The following is a 20,948-nucleotide window of genomic DNA, read 5'->3' on the forward strand; positions in this document are numbered from 1 at the left end:
CTAAAAATGTACAAATTTTTTTGACTTCTTTCCTAGCCTGTGATCACTCAACTGACTCATTCTTTTTTTTCAATACCTCGTCAATAATACCCTCCAACAAACGGTACATGTCAAAAATCAGAAAACTATGTATAGGCCTATAAGACCAGCTCATGGGCAAAAAAAAAATGCGCCAAAACCACTAATACAATCATAGTTATGGCAATGCAAATAAATCTTCCACGAGAGACAATCTCATTCTCTCTATTCCGAAATTAAAATCACGCATCGGATAGTTATCTATTGTTTAGGGTATGCCGCTTACAAAAATCTATGAAAATGCAATGTGTCCTAGATCGGTAAAATCCCCAACAAATCTAAAGCTCAATTGTAAATTATTGTTAGATACAAATAACCAAAAAAACTGAACTTAAAAACTGAACAACTTGTAAAAGATTTCAATTTAACAATTCTATCCTACAATGTATATTGTAGGATAGAAAATAAATTTTATATATGCAGATTTTTTCAATATATACGAAGATACGATATTTTTGCTCTACTAGAAACCCATCTAACCTCCGATAAAGCAGGAAAGTTTGAAAAATATTTTGGGGATTTTATATTACACTTGGAACCAGCGAAGAAAAACTCCAGATTTGGAAGAGCCATGGGAGGATGTACAATCGGAGTAAAAAAATATCTGAGGACAGAAGGCATAAAATGTTCACTACAGACAAAATCAAATATAACTTTTATTGAAGTATCTCTACAAGAAAGTTTATTTAACATAATACCTGTATATATGAGAGGGGCAACTTGGTATGAAGACTTCAAAAAATTAAATACGCTTTTTTCGGAAAACGATATAGTAAACCCAATAGTAATTGGCGATCAAAATATACGTATTGGTAAAATTCAGATAAATGTTGATGATTTACCCATAGACTCGCGTACTATTTTATTGGAGAGGAAGTCGAGAGATAAAGAAGTAAACGCCAGAGGAAGAGATTTTATTCAATTTTGTTACGACTATGGGATGATGATAGCCAACGGTATGGTACAGGGTGATGACTGTGGAGAATTTACTTTTATAAACACGGTTGGGACATCAGTAAACGATATCTGCGCAATCTCACAAGATTTCCTGGCCCACATTACTTATTTTAAAGTCGATAATCAAATCTGGTCAGACCACATGCCAATAACTCTATCAGTTGTTGTCAAATCTACGTCATATCGAAATGACACAAATACCATCTTACCAAAGCTCCAATGGAACCATAGAAAATTAGCAGAATACCAAAGTAAGCTGCGAGAATTAATTGAAACTGGTTATCAAGATTCTTTAAGCGATTTCACACGTCTAACAAGTCTTGTAGAAGAAACATATAAATCAACACAGGAAAACAGAATTATATTTACGAAATCAGAAAAATGGTTTGACATACGGTGTCACAATGCAAGAAAGAATCCTTTAAATGGTTGAGAAAATACAGAAAGGAATCTAGCATAGAAAACAAAAATAAATATTTAAATTGTAACAAAAAATATAAACGAATATGTCACCATGCTAAATACGAGTATTATTATAGACTTGAAAGAAAAATAGATCAAGTGAAAAATTCAAAAGAATGGTGGAAGATAGCACGAGAAATTCGAAACCAAGAAACAACTGACATTGTAGTGCAGGCAGATGAACTAAGATCTTACTTTGAAAATTTACTAAACCGCCCTCAAATAAGCAACAATTTTCAATATGCACATATGTACTATGCTAGGATAAGGAAATTACCTTAGCAGAATTAAAACAAAACTTAAGTAAGACTAAGTTAAATAAAGCTCCTGGCGAAGATCGTATACCTTACGAGTTTTACAAGTTTGCACCGGACGAATTCCTTCAAGAAATAACCAAAATGTTTAACAATATCTTTGAAACTGGTAGAGCTGACCCTTCATTTGTTAGGTTAGGTTAGGTTATGTGGCAGCCCGATGTATCAGGCTCACTTAGACTATTCAGTCCATTGTGATACCACAGTGGTGAACTTCTCTCTTATCACTGAGTGCTGCCCGATTCCATATTAAGCTCAATGACAAGGGACCTCCTTTTTATAGCCGAGTCCGAACGGCGTTCCACAATGCAGTGTTCGGTCGTAGCAGGAATCGAACCCACGACCTTGTGTATGCAAGGCGGGCATGCTAACCATTGCACCACGGCGGCTCCCACTGCGCAATGGTAACACAATTGAATATTGGACGAGTTCTCCTTTTCAACAGAGCGGCATTTATGCGCTCCACCCACAAGTGTGGTCAGTGAACACTTGTTCAGTCAAGTTTGCTTGGAGAAAATGTACACAAAATCGTTGTTTGTCATTATTACTAAATTTTGAATACGAAAAAGTCCTAAAAGAATATTATAAAACATGGACTGAGTTGCCTTTTAATGTTGCTTCTTATGTCTTTGTTGAATAAAATATTGAAATAAAACACTCCAAACTTCTTTATCTACAAATTTCAGGAGAATAACACTAGTTTACACTGAAAATGTACATTTGATGAGAGGTGACTTTCTTATGTATTTTGATCTGCTGAATTCGAAAAAAATGCTAAATTTTTTTTTATGGAACAGTTTTTGAGATATCCCGTTATTTTTAGTTTTTCGCTCTTTTTTTCACTAAACAAATTACGATACTTGGTACTTAAATGAAACGTATTGAGATTACGTATAATTGTGTATAATTCATTTGTTAAAAGTATAATATACCCAATTTTTAAAAAACGAGATAAAATATTGGCGCAAAACTACCGTGGCATATCATTTATGAACAGTTTACCTAAAATAATGATGGGTATCCTAACAGAGCGGCTAGCTAATTGGGTCGAAAACCATAATAAACTTAACGAATATCAGGCAGGATTCAGAAAAGGATATTCCACGGCAGACAATATTTTCAATCTTGCTTCCATTATTCATCTAAATTGGCACCAGAACAAGAAAACATATGCTTTTTTCGTTGATTTTAAAGCAACATTCGATAAAGCACTAATATACAAACTTCATCTTATTGGTGTATCTACAAAAGTTGTTCGGTTTAACGAAAATGTTTATCAACATACAGATTTTGCTATATGGACGGGAAAAGAATTATCTAGCCAATTTAGTACATCCGGGGGAGTTAAGCAGGGATGCTTGTTATCACCCCTACTCTTTGCGCTTTACTTAGATGATCTACATGAATATATCGGCGGTGGTGTAAATATTGACAAGCTCAATATCCGACTTTTGCTTTATGCGGACGACATTGTAATTTTGGCAAATGACACATATATGATGCAATGTATTATACATAAGTTGGAAAACTACAGCAAGTTGTGGAACATGGAGGTAAACTTAGACAAATCCAAAATTATGGTATTTAGAAAAGGAGGGAAACTATCGGTGAGTGAAAAATGGTATTACCATGGAAACGAAATTTGTGTTACATCAGAATATTGTTACCTAGGTATGATTTTAACGCCAAAACTTTCTTTTAAAAAACTCATTGAAACCCGCAATAATGCGGCTAAAACAAGTATAAATACAACATGGAGAAATTTTCTTAGCAAATCTAACATATCTCTGAACGCAAAATGGAAGTTATTTTTAGCAGTATGTAGAGCAATACAAAGTTATGGATCGCAAGTATGGGGTTTTTCAAATTTCGATGAAGTGGATAAACTACTATTATTCTTTCTTAAGAAAGTTCTAAGAATGCCCACTTTTACACCAACATACATACTTTTTTTAGAAACAGGAGTCGAAAAAAGCCACATTTACACTCTCTCCACACACTTAAAATATCTACTTCGGATAATATTTGATTACAACAATGGCAGACTGCCACAGGAATTAGCAAAAAAGGCGTTGGAAGCCCAGATATTTTGGACAAAAGAATTAAACGCATTGTTAGATGAACACAACATGACTCGTGTAAATCTATGGTCTTCGAAAGAAGAATGGATCAGCAACATGGAAATACTTTTACATTCTCTCACGTCAAAATACATTTCTAGCGCATACATTAAAACAAATCAAACAAATCGAATTTATTCAAAACTAGACCCTGGAGTAGGGCATACATATTTTAATGAAAACTTAGCTCAACATGAAATAACATGGATCCTTAAGGCAAGGGCCGATATGATAGAATTAAATGGCAGAACCTTTCGCATGGGTGGTAATACGAATTGCTCTATGTGTAATTTAAATGAGACAGAAAACATACTACATTTCCTAGGTCGATGTCCAGCCCTAAAGGAATTCAGAAAAATGTACTTCCAAAGGAGATTCCTTGAAGAGCATGAACTTATATCAATACTAAATGGGTTTATAATTAGCTGGAAAAATTTAGCTTCTTTCATCAGAGTATGTACTCAATATAGAACGTATCTTCTAAGTGAATACAACTTATAAATCAAAGCATGTATATCTTCCAAATTTTATGTAAAATATTATAAAAGACTGACGACCTAAGGTCATAGTCGAATGAATCCTATCTTTCTTATATTTAAATTATACATACATATATTGCTTACTTTTATTCAAATATTTGAATTGTAATTTAATGAAATTTAAATAAAGAAAATACTACTACTACTATTCCAGGGGAACTAGAATCTGTTAGTATGCCCCTGGCTACCTGCAAGCTCATGCTGCATGAGAAGGCTGTTATGATGGCAAATGTTCGATGGGAGAATTGCAAGGGTTGTAACGACACCAAGCAAATATGGCCCCATTTAAACTTAAACCGTACACTAAATATGCTAGTGTTCTCGAGACGTCAGATATCACTCCTGATATCTGCTATAACGGGTCGCTGCCTGATAGGCGATTTTGCAAAAACTATTGGCGCGAAGTATAATGACTATTGTATGAGCTTTACGTCACCTTAGCGATAAATTGAATTCACATTTGCGTGCTATGATGACCATTACATCAAAAGAACAAATTGCTGATGGCCTTTTAATCTATCTAGCAACCATTAAGATAGATAGATCGACGCAGATCAAATGGGAGGAGGGTTTGCCTGTTAATGAGCTGCCGAGTTGGGATTCCATGTCGTCATTTTTGGAGCAGAGATGTCGCATGCTGGAAAATTTGGAAAATTCTTGCGTAAATTTGGATTCTATTCGCCAGCATACCAAAAAACAGACTTCCAAGAATCGCCATGTCCATGCATTTAGCTGCCGGCTCACCATCGCCTTTGTGTGCATTTTGTGACTCAATGGAACATTTTATTGTTAATTGCTCACCATTTGGAAATCTTTCGCCCCCTCTTCGTTTTAAAGAAGCAAAGAGGCTCAAATTATGCCTCAACTGTCTTCGTAAGGGACATCTACTGCGGGAGGAGTTACAAAGAAAATTAGACCAAATACTGTTCGCATATAGACGCGCAATACACCCGGCTACGAATAAACTACCATGGCTATGTTTGGGCGACAAATAAGAACAAGATTAGATCTTCTTCTGCCGAATAACGAGGTTACCATAAGGAATCGTAGGTGACGTCGTGATGGCCCGAGATTATATGGACAAGCTTAAATGGAAGGCTGGAATAGTATCAGAAAAAATCGATTTACACTGGTATTGGCGTAGGCACATTGACCAATTGAGAAAGATTAATGACAAGGCTAGGTCATGTAAAGAAGTGGTGTGAGCATATAATGATGCAAATTATGAGCCATCAGATATTGTTCTGGAGAGAGGGGACGACTGGAGCCAGAGGTTCAAAACCAGAGGTAATAGAAGAATCAGCTAATGCAGACATCCGTGACCAGTCATTTACGACACCCCAAGTTCGCCAGGGTCAACATTCATTGGGTTTGAGGAGTTAATCGGTATTGACGTGGTACCTAACGTCAGGGCGAATACTAGAAGAAATATACGACTGCATCAGTGGCTGGACGATTATGTGGTTGATACCACAGGAATTCTATGCATTTTCTTTGTCATGAATTTATACATATTTTGTATGAAACTATTTTTGAATTTAAATTTTATTTGTAACTTTTGCAATAAGAGAGGGGAGATGTGTTGTATACGATACGTATTGAGTAACTGTCAGGCTACTATTATATATTATGTGAGATGATAAATGACAGTCAGTTGTTATGAACCACTCGAAGACAACAGATGTATTATTCATTGGACACGGTTATAAATGTTATCCCATTTAAATGCGTCATTACCAACCAAAAATTGTTACCTGGCTCCACTAATTCAGATAGTTAATCTTCGTTTTCCTCATTCTATTCCAATTCATTATCAGTGTCGTATGAATGCCCAACTCTACCGAGTATGGTACATTCCACATAAGAACTACCACTTCCAAGGAAATCCATTGCCTCAGGGGCACAACTTTCATCAACCAGAGTTATTTCTCTTGCATCGGACAGCATTTTCGCCACAAATTTGGCATGCTTTGAAAGAGTATTAATTCTACTCCCTGTGCAAAATTTCATATAAAATCGGAATAAAACTTTGGCCTATGTGCATAAATCGGGCGAAACATATATGGAAGCTATATCTGAACCGATTTGGCATGCATAATATGAATGCTAATTCTACTCTCTATGCAAAGTTTCGCGTAGTTTGGGATAAAACGTTGACTCTATGGTCATATAAATATAAATCGGCCGAAAGATCTATATGGAAACTATATCTAAATCTGAACCGATTTCAATAATATCGAACAGATAATGCAAAAATCAATAATATTTCCTGTTTGTCGATATCAGAAGGCGCTAAAATAACAAAGGGAACAAATGTAATGTAGAAAAAATTGGTGCCAAAGTTTAAGTTTGATCTCCTTTTTATACTATAAATTATCATATATATTGTGTGGCTGTGTATGATAGGTTGTTACAACAGAAATCGTTATCGTTATTTTAAAATTGAGCCCTGGTCCAAATCTTTATCCTTAACTTACAGGTATAAACACGGCAAATTCTCTTGACATTGTTAGCAACTAATAAATTTTTAAATTTTCTAACCTGACTGGACTGGCAAGTTCCTTTAATAGGTTGAAATTCTTGAGTTTGAGTTGTGGCGTGGGAGTTGTTTTGCGGAGGAAAACGCATTTGCAAGTTACCGCAGGAATCTAATAAGCTTGATTTAGTTTGTTCAACCATTGATACCACACTGGAATCCTTTTCGTCTTCATCACCTCCATCGTCGTTCAAGCTTATGATATTGCATTTTCCAGTTGAAATCGTTTCACTATCTCTCTCTAAAATAGGTTCCGATTTTTGTAGTTTGGTCTCCCCAATAACTTGACGCTGACGATTCACAATTGCTTTGTATTTCTCACGTTGTTTTTTGTTATTCAACCTGTATAAAAAAAACGGGAGTGTACATTTTCTTTTACTAAAGAAGGTCGTAATTCGTTAGTATTATGTATGTATATATACAAATAGTTTTATTTATTTGTGGATATTACTGTTCGTATTATACATTTGCAACATATGAAAGACATCAAATGATCTACTCTACTACTTTCACATAATATCCTATTCTAAGTATGTCAGTCTATTTTTCTGTCCGCATGGTTATTTGAATCACTCTAATCATAGACATAAGCGTAGGAAGGCGTCTGGGGAGGGGGCTTAGACCCCCCAGAAAAATTTTAGCCCCCCCAGAAATTGAAAACCTATTTACGATTTTCCATTTTTATAAAAAATAAACAAGCCCAGCCAAAAAAGTAATGAAAATGATCTTTTTGGATCCAGAAGTGGTGCAAAATTGGCGAAGAAGCGATGAATTTAACATGGGCTTGTCATAGGACGGAAGTCCTCCATTTCAACAGCCGTTGCACTGAATTTGCATCACTTCTTTAGGTGTGATCCGAATTCAATGTTTTGAATGTAAATTAAAAAATTCTGTTATATTTTGTCAAATAAATAATTTTTATAATTTTTAATGGATTCTAATGCTTGTCGGAAACGTTTGACCTCAAATATTTTCAAAAATTCACAAGTTTTTCAGATTGGATTTAGAATTTTTTTCGACAAAATTTAAATTATTTGTACCATTTTATGAATTCTTACTTCGTTTTTACGATATTTGAAACAAAAAGTTAAAATTTCCCATTAAAAGTATGAAAAAACCAAGTTATAAAAAATTGAATTTAAAGAACTTCCTGAGTAGTTAACATAAAGAACATCATTGGGAGTACATCTTCTGGAAGTGCTTTTAAAGTTGTGCCTTTGGAAGAACTTCCAATTTTTTTTCTGGGAAATGTGTGGAACTACTTTTACTTGCTTTATTATAAATTAATTTTCGAGTTATTTTGTCTAATTTTTTTATTCATTTTTATGAAATAAAACATTAATTGAAATATGAATAAATGAAATATAAATTTTTAGCTAGGGGGGCTATAGCCCCCCCCTAGGAAAATTGTCTAGCTACGCTAATGATCATAGATAATCATAGATTTTTATATCATTGTATGAACAATATGTAAAAAGATATAATTGTGTATCTCAATACATAGCAATGCAATCTATTATTTTCTTTTTTATGTAGAGTATTGTTTACATTTTGCATACACTGAAAAAAAGCATGCCCTATTCCAAAGATTTTGTCTTCACTTTAACAATTTTGGTATTGATTCCGAGCAAAAAAAGCGGATTGTACAGGTAAGGATACTTTTAAGACACAATTCTCTTTTAAATTTGGGATTTGTGTACTTGCTTCTAGGAAGCAAATTTTAATTTTTCGTTTTTTCAGCTTTTTTTCTTCATATGCTATCAAAGTCCTTTAAAAACGAGTTAACGACAACTTTATTTTCCAAATACAGACTCGACTTTCAGTAGAAATTATGCTATGATTCAAGTAAAAACGTACTTAAAATAAAGTGTTGGAAAACATGTCCTATTTTTGAATGATTTTTTGCTTTGTAGTCAAGTTGCAAAAAGACAACAAATTTAAAGGCAATTTCATTAATTTTAAAGAATTTTTATGAATTATTAAAGTCAAGTTGACTTTAGCCCAAAAGTTTTTTCTTTCATATTATGATACCCATTTTTAAGTCAAATCACTTAATTGTAAGGACAATACGACTTCATTGAAAAGTTTATCGACTTTTCGACAAGGAAAAAAACTTTATATTAGAAAAATGTGTCTTCTATACTAAGCAACATTTGCATTCGTATTTTAAGGACATGTAATCTTTGGCCTCGCGACAATTTTTTTTGAGTGTATACAATTCGATGTAATATACAAGATGATACCTTTAAACTTGTGAGAAAAATGTCATTTTTTATAACCCTTTCGACCCTAAAGTTGCATGTGGGCAACATTTTGTATTTTAAGACTAACTGTCAGCTTTTTTTTGTTCATTAAACTGTAACGGTATCGAAAGCTACAAGTGTTCTCTTTAAGTTGAATTAACAGCTAATTTGGTTGTCATTTAGCAAGTTTATTTTCATTAATACGCACGTGCCTCAAGAAAAAAATGTTTGCGAATTTGGAAAACGGTTCTTATAAATGAGATTTTACAACAAAAGTATTGAACATTTTTATTAAATCTGTTGTAGTACATATCAAATAAAATATTTGGGGAAGTCAAATCTTAGAATTGCAAAAAACGGTTTTTATAAATGAGATTTTTTTTTTTCAAAAATTACAACAAAAGTATTGAAAATTTTTATTAAATCTGTTGTAGTACATATCAAATAAAATATTTGGGGAAGTCAAATCTTAGAATTGCAAAAAAACAACAAGTGAGAAATTTTTAAAATTGAAAAGTTGCCTGTGGGCAACTTTGGCCAATTGTGGTAGTAAAATTACATATTTGTGGACATGGGACCTAGGGAAAAAAGGTTTGAAAAACAATGATATTAAACAAATTTTGAACTTCGATTGGGATGTCCCAGTGACGAGGAATGCGGCAATGATGTGGAAGACATATCTGCAGTGCTGAAGAGGAATTTGAAAGGAATCGTAAAAAGGGAAGAAGCCATAGACATCAGCCTTCTTGGCAACATACTGGTGGATTAGCACGAATACGTTTTACTATACTTTGCACGAATACTTTTACTATACTTTTGGACCGCCAGTTAAACTGGCAAAAAAGCAAAACATTTTCGTGAATCACGTATGATTCACGCGAAGCCGTGAATGAAATTTAAATTAAATCTCGGGAATGTGCGTGAACGGGACTAAACAAAAATTTGTCGTGCGTGAGCAAAAATGAAATTGTGTTCGTGATTTGCGTGAGTAAAATTCACGCTCACGATAAAATTCACGTTCACGATAAAATTCACATTCCCGTTAAGACAGAAAAAATCACATTAACGGACAAATTCACGTTCACGATTCAAGCTCACCGACTTTAATCACCTTGACGGATTTTATCACGCTTAAGATTTCAATATCGTCCGTTGGTTGATTGTGAAACATATTTGGATTTTGCTAATGGTTCCGTCGTGAGTTATGAATGCTACCTACTGATCAATAACTGCAGCGAGTCATGAGATTTGTCGTGAATCACGCCAGATGTCGTGTTCCGAAAATTTTCCTGAGTCACGAGATTTGTTGTAAATTACGAAAATTGTGGTGAATCATGCAGGAACGTGAGGCATAAACTTTGTTCGTGCGTGAGCGTGCGCGAGTATTACTTTTCATTTCGTGAATTTGCGTGAACGTGAATTCCTACCCACATGGCGTGCGTGAGTACAAATATTTCTTCGTTAATGCGCGTGAGCGTAAGTGAAATTTCACTCACGTGCACATCTAAGAATATATTTACTGTAATAATAACAAAAATAATAACAAAAAATGTAAAAAAAAAACAATAAAACGTAATACGTCTATAATTACAAAACAAACCATTTTGTAGCCGCAATTGCCCAAATTTACCCACAGGCAACATTCTCTACCGCCCAAACGAATCGTGGCGACCCGAAATTTTGGCTAGGTGCTTCTTAAATGACTTTAATATGATTAAGAGTATAAAAAACTAACTAGACAACTAATTTGTAATTTAATCTATATGGGCCCATAGCTTCAAATTACAAAATCGAGCAAATAAATAAAAATAATTTATAAAAAAGAAACTGAAAGTAGTTCCACACTTTTTCCCAGCAAAAAATTTGGGTGTTGTTCTAAAGGCACAACTTTAAAATCACTTCCAAAAATGTCCTCACAAAGAAGTTAATTATTTTAACTACGCAGGAAGTTGTTTTAATTCAAATCTTTGTATGGAAAAATGTTCGTGAAATTTTTTTCTGTGTAGGCAGTGGTAAGTTTGTATTTAACAAATAAAAATCACTCTGCATTTTGAAGTAAACAAGACCACATTTGTACATTTAATTGATCCAAAAGGTTGCAATAGTACTCTGAATTTATTGTTTTACCCTTTTGCAGATAGTCAATCAATAAAATACCTTTGAAGTCCCAAAAAAAACCGTTGCCATAACCTTACGAGCCGATTGAATTGTTTTTGCCTTCTTTGGGGCACTTCCTCCAGCTTCAGTCCATTGTTTGGATTGTTCTTTTGTCTCTGGAGTATAGTGGTGGATCCATGTCTCATCAACAGTTATGAAACGACGCTTAAATCCATTTTATTTCGCTTAAAAGGATCCAAACAAGCTTGATAAATGTTCATTCTTATGCGTTTTTGATCGACTGTTAACAAATGGGGCACCCCTATTGCAGAAAGCTTTTTCATCTGTAGTTCTTCATGCAAAATTAAATGGACTCGATCATTTGAGATGCTCATGATATTAGCAATTTCAGGCACTTTTATTCGTTGATCATTTAATACCATATCATGCACTTTGGCTACAATTTCTGTTGTTGTTGCTGTTTTTGGACGTCCACTACGTGGTTCATCTTCAATGCTTGTACGACCACGTTTAAATTAAGCAACCCAATTTTTTACTGTTGCATATGAAGGAGCACTTTCACCTAACACATTCACCATATCATTATGAATTTCTTGTCCCGATAAACCGTTTTTATGTAAATATTTAATGACAGCACACATTTCTAATTTTTCCATTGTAAAAAAAATTGCGGATGCGTCCTTTTTGAACACCTGTTTCTATATGAAGGAGTTGCCAGATCGAAGCAAAATTTAACATGTGTTCATAACAGAGATGGAAATATTCAAAACACTTAACTTTTTTTCTGTTTATACCGCGCTTTATGTGCTAGACTAAGAAGTTTCCGACTGCCCTCGTACAAGTATACGCGGGTACAGGATCTACAATGCGATACATCCTTCATCAAAACCTAGATGTGGAGCCTCAATTATAATTAAATAAAATATATCACATTATGTAGAGCAAAAAGTCGAAGAAGAAATCTTTCAGATAGCTTGTAACAGGTGGGCCGATAAGTCCCCGGTCTAACAAAGAAAAACACATTTTTTTTGCCAAAATTCGTTTTTATTATTCAACATAGTTCCCTTCAAGAGCGATACAACGATTATAACGACCTTCCAATTTTTTGATACCATTTTGGTAGTACTCCTTCGGTTTTGCCTCAAAATAGGCCTCAGTTTCGGCGATCACCTCTTCATTGCAGCCAAATTTTTTCCCTCCGAGCATCCTTTTGAGGTCTGAGAACAAGAAAAAGTCGCTGGGGGCCAGATCTGGAGAATACGGTGGGTGGGGAAGCAATTCGAACCCCAATTCATGAAATTTTGCCATCGTTCTCAATGACTTGTGGCACGGTGCGTTGTCTTGGTGGAACAACACTTTTTTCTTCTTCATATGAGGCCGTTTTGCCGCGTTTTAGACCTTCAAACGCTCCAATAACGCCATATAATAGTCACTGTTGATGGTTTTTCCCTTCTCAAGATAATCGATAAAAATTATTCCATGCGCATCCCAAAAAAAACAGAGGCCATTACTTTGCCAGCGGACTTTTGAGTCTTTCCACGCTTCGGAGACGGTTCACCGGTCGTTGTCCACTCAGCCGACTGTCGATTGGACTCAGGAGTGTAGTGATGGAGCCATGTTTCATCCATTGTCACATATCGACGGAAAAACTCGGGTGTATTACGAGTTAACAGCTGCAAACACCGCTCAGAATCATCAACACGTTGTTGTTTTTGGTCAAATGTGAGCTCGCGCGGCACCCATTTTGCACAGAGCTTCCGCATATCTAAATATTGATGAATGATATGACCAACACGTTCCTTTGATATCTTTAAGGTCTCTGCTATCTCGATCAACTTCATTTTACGGTCATTCAAAATCATTTTGTGGATTTTTTTGATGTTTTCGTCGGTAACCACCTCTTTCGGGCGTCCACTGCGTTCACTGTCCTCAGTGCTCATTTCACCACGCTTGAATTTTGCATACCAATCAATTATTGTTGATTTCCCTGGGGCAGAGTCCGGAAACTCAAGCCCAGTTTTTGCTTCCACCGTATTTTTCCCTTCAGAAAACAGTATTTTATCAAAACACGAAATTCCTTTTTTCCATTTTTTTCGCAATAACAAAAGTTGCTTCGCAAAAGACGCTCTATCTCACAAACTAATTGACTTACAGACGTCAAATTTTGACACGAATCATTTGAAGGTAAGTACTATATAAAATAATATGCATTTAATACTAGCGAAGCCATCTATGTGTCAGACCGGGGACTTATTAGCCAACCTGTTATATCAGTGTACCTAAAACACAAAATATTTAAGACAGCCGCGATCTATTCTCCGCCGAGACATAACCTTAAAAGCGATCGGAATGCAGATATGTTAAAATCGTTGGACAATCTCTTCATTATAGGGGGAGACTTTAATGCAAAAAATAAACTATGGGGCTCGAGACTCACCACGACAAAGGGTAGACACTTTATCAGGTATGTAGAGCTTTCAAATGTGAAATATATTCCAGAAACGAACCTACCTACCTACCAATCATGTTCACCTGACTTTTATGACGGACTTTTATTACAAAAAATATTCCGCAAAACTATGTATTCATAATTTCTACATCATTAACATTCTGCGATAATAATGACGGTGAGTGACAGCGTCATAAAAATTGAACGCCCTAAACTACCTAACTAATATTCGAACAAACTGGTGCTTTTTTTAAGTATACCTTATCTGAAAAAATACAATTAAGATCTACACTTAAAACTGTGGAAAATATCGATGAATATAGATTATATATTCAAGCTATACAAACTTCCGCATGGGAATGCACACCTAATGTACCCGAAACTGGAACATACAAATATACTACATATACGATGGAAATCAGAGACTTGGTATCAAAAAAGAGGAGAGAAAGATGGCAAAAAGAGAGAACGCCTGAAAATAAAGCTATCCTAAACAAGCTCATTAATGAACTAAAAGTGATAACAAGAGAAACTAAGAATAAAGTATTGTCATTGTACCTAGGAATTTTATCAGCAACAAAAACCACTAACTATAACCTATGGAAAACAATAACAACAACAACAACCACAATTCGCCCAAAATTCCTCCAATTAGAAACGATAGTGGATGTTTGATCCGGAAAGCCGAGGACAAAGTAGAGATATTTGCTGACCATTTCCAAAATATATTTAAATCCGCAGAGAGCAGAGTTAATAACGAAGTGACTTCTAAAATTGAAAGAGCAGAGAGCAGAGTTAATAACGAAGTGACTTCTAAAATTGAAGGAAATGACAGTCTTCCAACCAAACCAGCTAAGCTCAAAGAGCTAAAAAATATAATTGCAAAAGACTTATGCGCTAAAAAATCTCCCGGTTATGATTTGATAACTGGCAAGATATTGAAAAATCTACCACATATTGCAGTAAACAAACTGCTTTACATCATAAATGCATGATTTAGACTACGTTACGTTCCTTTACAATGGAAAGATGCAAAAATAATAATAATACAAAAGCCAGGTAAACCTGAAAATGAACTAACATCCTATCGACCAATATCACTACTTCCAATAATATCGAAAATCTTCGAAAAGTTAATATTGAAACGACTACAGCCTATCAGTTATTTTAGAACTGAGCATTCAACAATTCAACAAGTGCACCGTATCGTTGATGTAACAGAAAAAGCTATTGAAAACAAAAGTGTTTGTTCCGTAATATTTTTGGACATTGGGCATGCATTTGACAAAGTCTGGTATGATGGTCTCCTTTGTAAACTATACAATGATCTCCCAATTGAATACTACGAATTACTAGAATCATATTTAAAATACCGCCACTTTCGAGTAAAAATCGAAAACGTACACTCCACACTTCGTCCAATAAAAGCAGGTGTACCACAGGGAAGTATCTTAGGGCCAGTTCTGTACCTCCTATATACTAGGAACATTCTAAATCCACCTGAAGCAACGTTTGCTGATGACACGGCAATTCTTGCCGTTGCTAAAACAGAAATGGAAGCTACCTAAAAGCTCCAACACGTTCTATCCACTATTTATCATGTATTGGATAAATAAATGAAAACAAATCTATTCATATAGTATTTTCAAACAAAGACACCAAATGTATTCCATTGTATCTTAGTGGTTAAATAGTTCCATTCGCAAACACCGCTAAATACTTGGGCATGACACTGGACGCTAAAATAAGATGGAAGGAATACGTGAAAAAAAGTAATAAAGAAATCAAACTAAAATTCAGTCAATTGTACTGGATGTTTGTCGACAACAGGATATCATTGAAAAATAAAATGCTTCTACACAACCAACTAATAAAACCAATATGGAGTTATGGTATATAGTCTTGTGTCGTTCCGGAACGAGCTAGTTCCAATGAACGGTTCACTAAAAGGAACGACTGTCACTAGTTCCATCTCTTTCATCCTCATCGTTCCTTTTGACATTTAGTTTTATTTTCAACTTATACTCCATAGTTCCGCGAATCGCAATTTAATTTTTTGACTTTTGTTTGAGCTATAAGACAATTTATTCATTTTGGTGCGTATGTATATTAAATCATTGATTGGTATGCTGCTATTCAAGAAAATCATTAGTTCCAGCTCAGTTCAGTTACTTCTTTAAATTTTCCATTCATTATTGTTTCTTCCTATATTACTATAAACTATTTTAAGTAATTTTACTCAATTTTTAATATTTTTTGTATCTTTCGTTTGACAACGAACTTCGTTGCTCATAGTAAACAATACCATATCTGCCTTTAGTAGATGACAGTGATGACAAATATAAAAAGCTAGAACGAAAAGGAACGATGGAGCGATTTGAAGGAACTAGTTCCTTTGTACAAAAGGAACGACGAGACCGAATCACTATGGTGAACGATTTTGCCCAAGACTAATGGTATACAGCTATGGGGCTGTGGTGCAAAGAAAGAAATAGATACCATACAGAAGACTCAAAACTTGATATTACGTACTATTGTTAACGCACCCTGGTACGTTAGAAACAGTGATTTACATTGTGATTTAGGATTTCATGAGGAAGTAACTCCTCCTTAGTGTTAGAGTTTTTATATTTCTTGCAAATCTCACAATTCTTTACCATAATCTCGATATTGATATTGATATTGGGCCAAAAAATTGTTTTTCTTGCTAAACTTTGAATTCCCATGTGTCCTTCATGAATGTATGAAAGCATATCCTTCCGTAACCTTTTAAACTTCCGTAAACTTTTAGGAATTAAAATCCGATTATTCATTAGCACCAACCCATTTAGTTCAACTAATTCATCCTTAAATTAATATAATAATAACGGTAATAACGATTCATCGACAAACTTTCTATCTTTAGGCCAGACATTCAATATGTACTCTAACAATCCTGGAGTATCTGATCAATTTCAATCGCATTCCTAATCTTCTCCACTTTCATATCGGGTAATGAATTCTGAGACAAAACAAAATTGCAATGTAAGTCTATCTCTTCGCTCATCTCCAAAATACTATTTTCCTTAAGAGCGATCTCGATAGCGTGTCAGCTATATATGTTTGTCAGCTATATATATGACGTTCAAATTGTAAGTCAAAAGACGCAACATAAATCGTTGTAACCGGACTGGAATCTTGTACAGCGGTTTTTTAAACAAGGGCACTAACGGTTTATGGTCAGTCACTACAGTTACCAATAAACCATAAACGTATTGGTGAAATCTGACACATCCAAATAAAATCGCAAACAGCTCTTTTTCTAATGGGCTTAATTTGACTGACACTAAGTCAGTGACGCAAAAGCATATGCTATTGGATTTCCATCGTGCATAATTGTTGCACCGACTACAAATTTTGATGCATCCACTGACAGTTTCAACGGTTTGGTCGGGTCAAAATAAATCAAAAATGGAAAATTGGTAATCTCCTTCTTCAAATTTATAAAAGCATCTTCCTGTTCCTTATTCCATCGCCACAAAACGTAATTTTTAAGGAAATCTCGCAAGTGTTTTGTCTTAGCGGACATATTGAGGATAAACGAACCTAAATAGTTTATCATTCCTAAAAACATTTGTAATTCAGGGATACACGATGGCCTAGGCATATCCAATATTGCCCTAACCTAACCTAACCTAATATTGCCCTTACTTTGTCATTGTCTGGTCTTATGGCATTCCTATTGAAAATATGTCCAATAAATTTACTCTGTTAAATTTAATCAAGTTAATTTTTCTGCACTGAATGTTAATCAATTACAATGTTTGTTAGTTTCATACTTATCTATTTTAAGAATGTCTAAAACTTCTTCCGATACAAGATTGGTTTGTGCTCCGGTGTCTACTATGAATGTTAATACTTTCGAGTTGTTAACCTGCACCTGAATAGTCCATTCTGACTTTCACCATATCCCTCCCAATTTATTCAACCCTCGAACTGAACGGACGTGTTTTTTAATAGCGGATTATTTCATCGTAATAAGTACTTATTACGAATTTCACGTGTGGTGGAAAATCAAACATCCATGCAACGAAATTCAAAGTCATCCACTGGGTTGCTAACTTCAGGGCCCAGTGGACGGGTATCGACTGAAGTTATGAATTTGGGCAGTGACCAAGAGTCAGGCCCAATTAGTCGATCTGTAGACGGGTCGACAGGTGGCGACACTTGACAAGTCGAACATTTTCTAAGGTAATGACATTAAAAGGAGGTAATCCCTCACGATATAAGTCAATAGCATTTGCGGACCAGAGGTCTATGGATTGCTTTAAAGCTGCTTTGATGATAATTGGTGAAGTTTGGGAAGGAGCCGCTTTGGGGTTAAAGACATACCGGCTAAACCAGACATAAAAGACATACCGGCTAAACCTAGAGCACATGCATGGATACCGGCAAACCCTCCTGATCCTGAGTCAATAATAGAGAGACTAAAGGAATGTAACCCAGATCTTCCAACCGCCGATTGGAAGGTTGGTCGTTTGGATGAGGTGGATGGACCAAGACGACATGCGGTGGTTATATTGAACATTGAGTCGCTGCCACATCTAGCCCAGACCCAAGGACGTGTAAGCTATGGCTTTCATGATATCCATATGAAGGTATACAAAAGCGATCAGCCAAAGGATTCCACAACGGACAAGCCTCCGGTAGAGTCAGAAGTGAAAAAATCTTGCGAAGTCGAAGGAGACATAAAAAACTGCAGACATTGACGAACATCGTATGCGGAAGTTCCTACAGGCTCAAACATCACCAAAGCTCAACCGCGGATTGTTGCGAGATTCAACGAGATCTGTGAAGAGGAAGCCCTTCAATACCACGGCGGCGGGTTCTACGCACCATCGGCCAGCGGCTGCCACCTCAGTGTACGTGTTGTCTCGTCCGTTTTTTCGTGTTGGAGAAGGTGCATCCCGGGGAGCCTTCTCCGCCTGCTTTTGGTCCGAGCCGGGATAGAGGAAAACCCCGGACCATGGTACTGTGCCGTCTGTCGAAATCAAATTCACCATCGCTCGGTTTCGGTGAGGTGTAACCGGTGCATGGAATGGGTGCACTTCCGGAACTACTCCGGCCTAACATCGCTGCGGGAGTATAGTCAAACTGACTTCGTGGCAGGATGCTGTGCCAATGACAGCAGCAGTGGGTCATCTGATTATGTGACCCCACCGACTTCTCCCGCAAAACAATATTCTCCGCCGCAGCATCTTACACCGAATATTGTTGTACCAGTTCCGGAGAGTGCATCATTTTTGCAATTTAATTGCAACGGGCTCCGTGGTAAGATTAGTGAGATCGTAGACTTTATGAATCGGAAAAGGATAAGGGTCGCGGCGATCCAGGAAACAAAGCTGAATCCTACCTGCAGCCTACGACATTGTGATGGGTACAATGTCCTACGGAAGGATCGCACAAGAAATGGAGGTGGTGGCCTGCAGTATAGACCTATCACGCTTGTGCTAGACACTAATGACCCGTACATGGAATGTATGGGGGTAGCAGTTAAGTGTGGGGCTGCCGAGATAGAGCTATACAATGTGTACATACCGCCGGTTGGTAGCTGTGCTCCAGGTTATAGCCCAAACATTGAGTGGTTGTTGAGCGGGCATAACCGATTGGTTCTAGGAGATTTTAATGCCCACCATGAACTTTGGCATTCTCTCCTGGGTAATGACCAAAGGGGCATAGCTTTGGCAGAGCAGATAGACGACTCCACATTTTGCACGGTGAACGAAGAGGCCCCCACGAGAATTATGGGTGACTGCAGCAGTTCGCCAGATTTATCGTTAGCATCGCCTGGTCTGATAAATGACGTCTCCTGGCAACCCGTCATTTCATTGGGTTCGGACCACCTCCCCATAATTCTCACCATCAACCGACCCTCCGATTTCATAACCTCTGAACGCCGGACGTTTATTAATCAAAAGAAAGCCAACTGGGAAGGCTTCAGAGAATACACCGATCGCCGCTTCAGTGAGCTCCCGTCCCCCTCACATGTTCATGTTGCCCAGAGGGAGTTCCGGGACATCATCAACGCAGCAGCCGCTCGCTTCATACCCGCTGGTCGAATTGCCCAAGTGAGGCCCAACTTCCCAGCCGAAGCGGCGGGACTCGCAGACGAGCGTGATGAACGCCGTCGTGCTAACCCTGCTGATCCTTGAATCAGAGAACTAAATCTAGGTTAGGTTAGGTTAGGTTGTAGAGGGTGACATCAATGTTTTATATTGATGCCCACTTAGACCAGTATAGGTCCATTGTGATCCCTCGATGTGATTTTTCAATCTATCTTCTTCCGATGCGGCCGCCTCGTCCCAGAAACTTCCCTCTGCTCGTTCTCTTTGAAAGAAATCTCAGAATAACCAACCAGAGGCCCTGATGAGGGCAAGTATGTTCCTTAAGCTGCACTCTCGTAGATCAGTGAGAGTCTGAAAGAAAAAGGAGCCCAGTATCTTGTTTCTTTTAAAGGATAAAGCTGGGCACAGGAAGTGGTACGAGTCCTCCGTAACTTCCGGGTCCAGGCACCATCTACAGATATCATCGTCTTTAAGTCCTATTCTTACCATGTGTTTCCCAAGTGTGTTGTGTCCTGTTATAATACCAATCAGTGGCCGTAATTCCTCTCTGCTCATCGACAACAAAATTTCGCAGTTTCTACGTTTCTTTTCATCCCATATCAACTTGGTTTGCTCGCAACCAACCGAAGAGACCCAGCGTCTACGCCATTGCTCATCATATATAACCTCTATTCTGTAATGATAAGAAGATAGTGGAGGAAAAACGTCCGCTAGGACATTGTTCGTTCCACGAGCACCCTCCTTAGCCAGCACATCCGCTTCCTCATTTCCTATTATCCCATAGTGCCCAGGTACCCAGCACAGAGTTATATTATGCTGTTCAGTGAGAACCTTGAGTTCTCGACGACAGCGGCTGACTACCCTAGACCTTATGTCAGTACTGCACAATGCCTTTATAGCTGCCTGACTGTCGATGAAGAAGCTGATATCGCTTCTGTATAACGGCCTCATCAACAGCGATTCAGCAGCCTTCGTGATCGCATAAATCTCAGCCTGAAAAATACTGCAATCACTATCCAGCGTGTAAG

At 36.7% G+C, this 20,948-nt stretch overlaps 1 protein-coding gene across 1 annotated transcript in view; it reads right to left on the reverse strand.

The window, feature by feature from the left end:
- LOC142235616 (uncharacterized) overlaps positions 1-7,482 on the reverse strand; it is a 212,017-nt gene extending 204,535 nt beyond the window's left edge. The window contains exons 1-2 of the mRNA XM_075306879.1: positions 7,472-7,482; positions 7,012-7,348 (exon numbers count right to left, since the gene is read on the reverse strand). Of these exons, the coding sequence (XP_075162994.1) occupies positions 7,012-7,348; positions 7,472-7,482 (348 nt within the window). The remainder of the gene's footprint in view (positions 1-7,011; positions 7,349-7,471) is intronic.
- Between the last annotated feature and the right edge of the window lie 13,466 nt (positions 7,483-20,948).

Source organism: Haematobia irritans, chromosome 4 (genome assembly GCF_050003625.1).
Source record: "Haematobia irritans isolate KBUSLIRL chromosome 4, ASM5000362v1, whole genome shotgun sequence".
Classification (NCBI taxonomy): Eukaryota; Metazoa; Arthropoda; class Insecta; order Diptera; family Muscidae; genus Haematobia; species Haematobia irritans.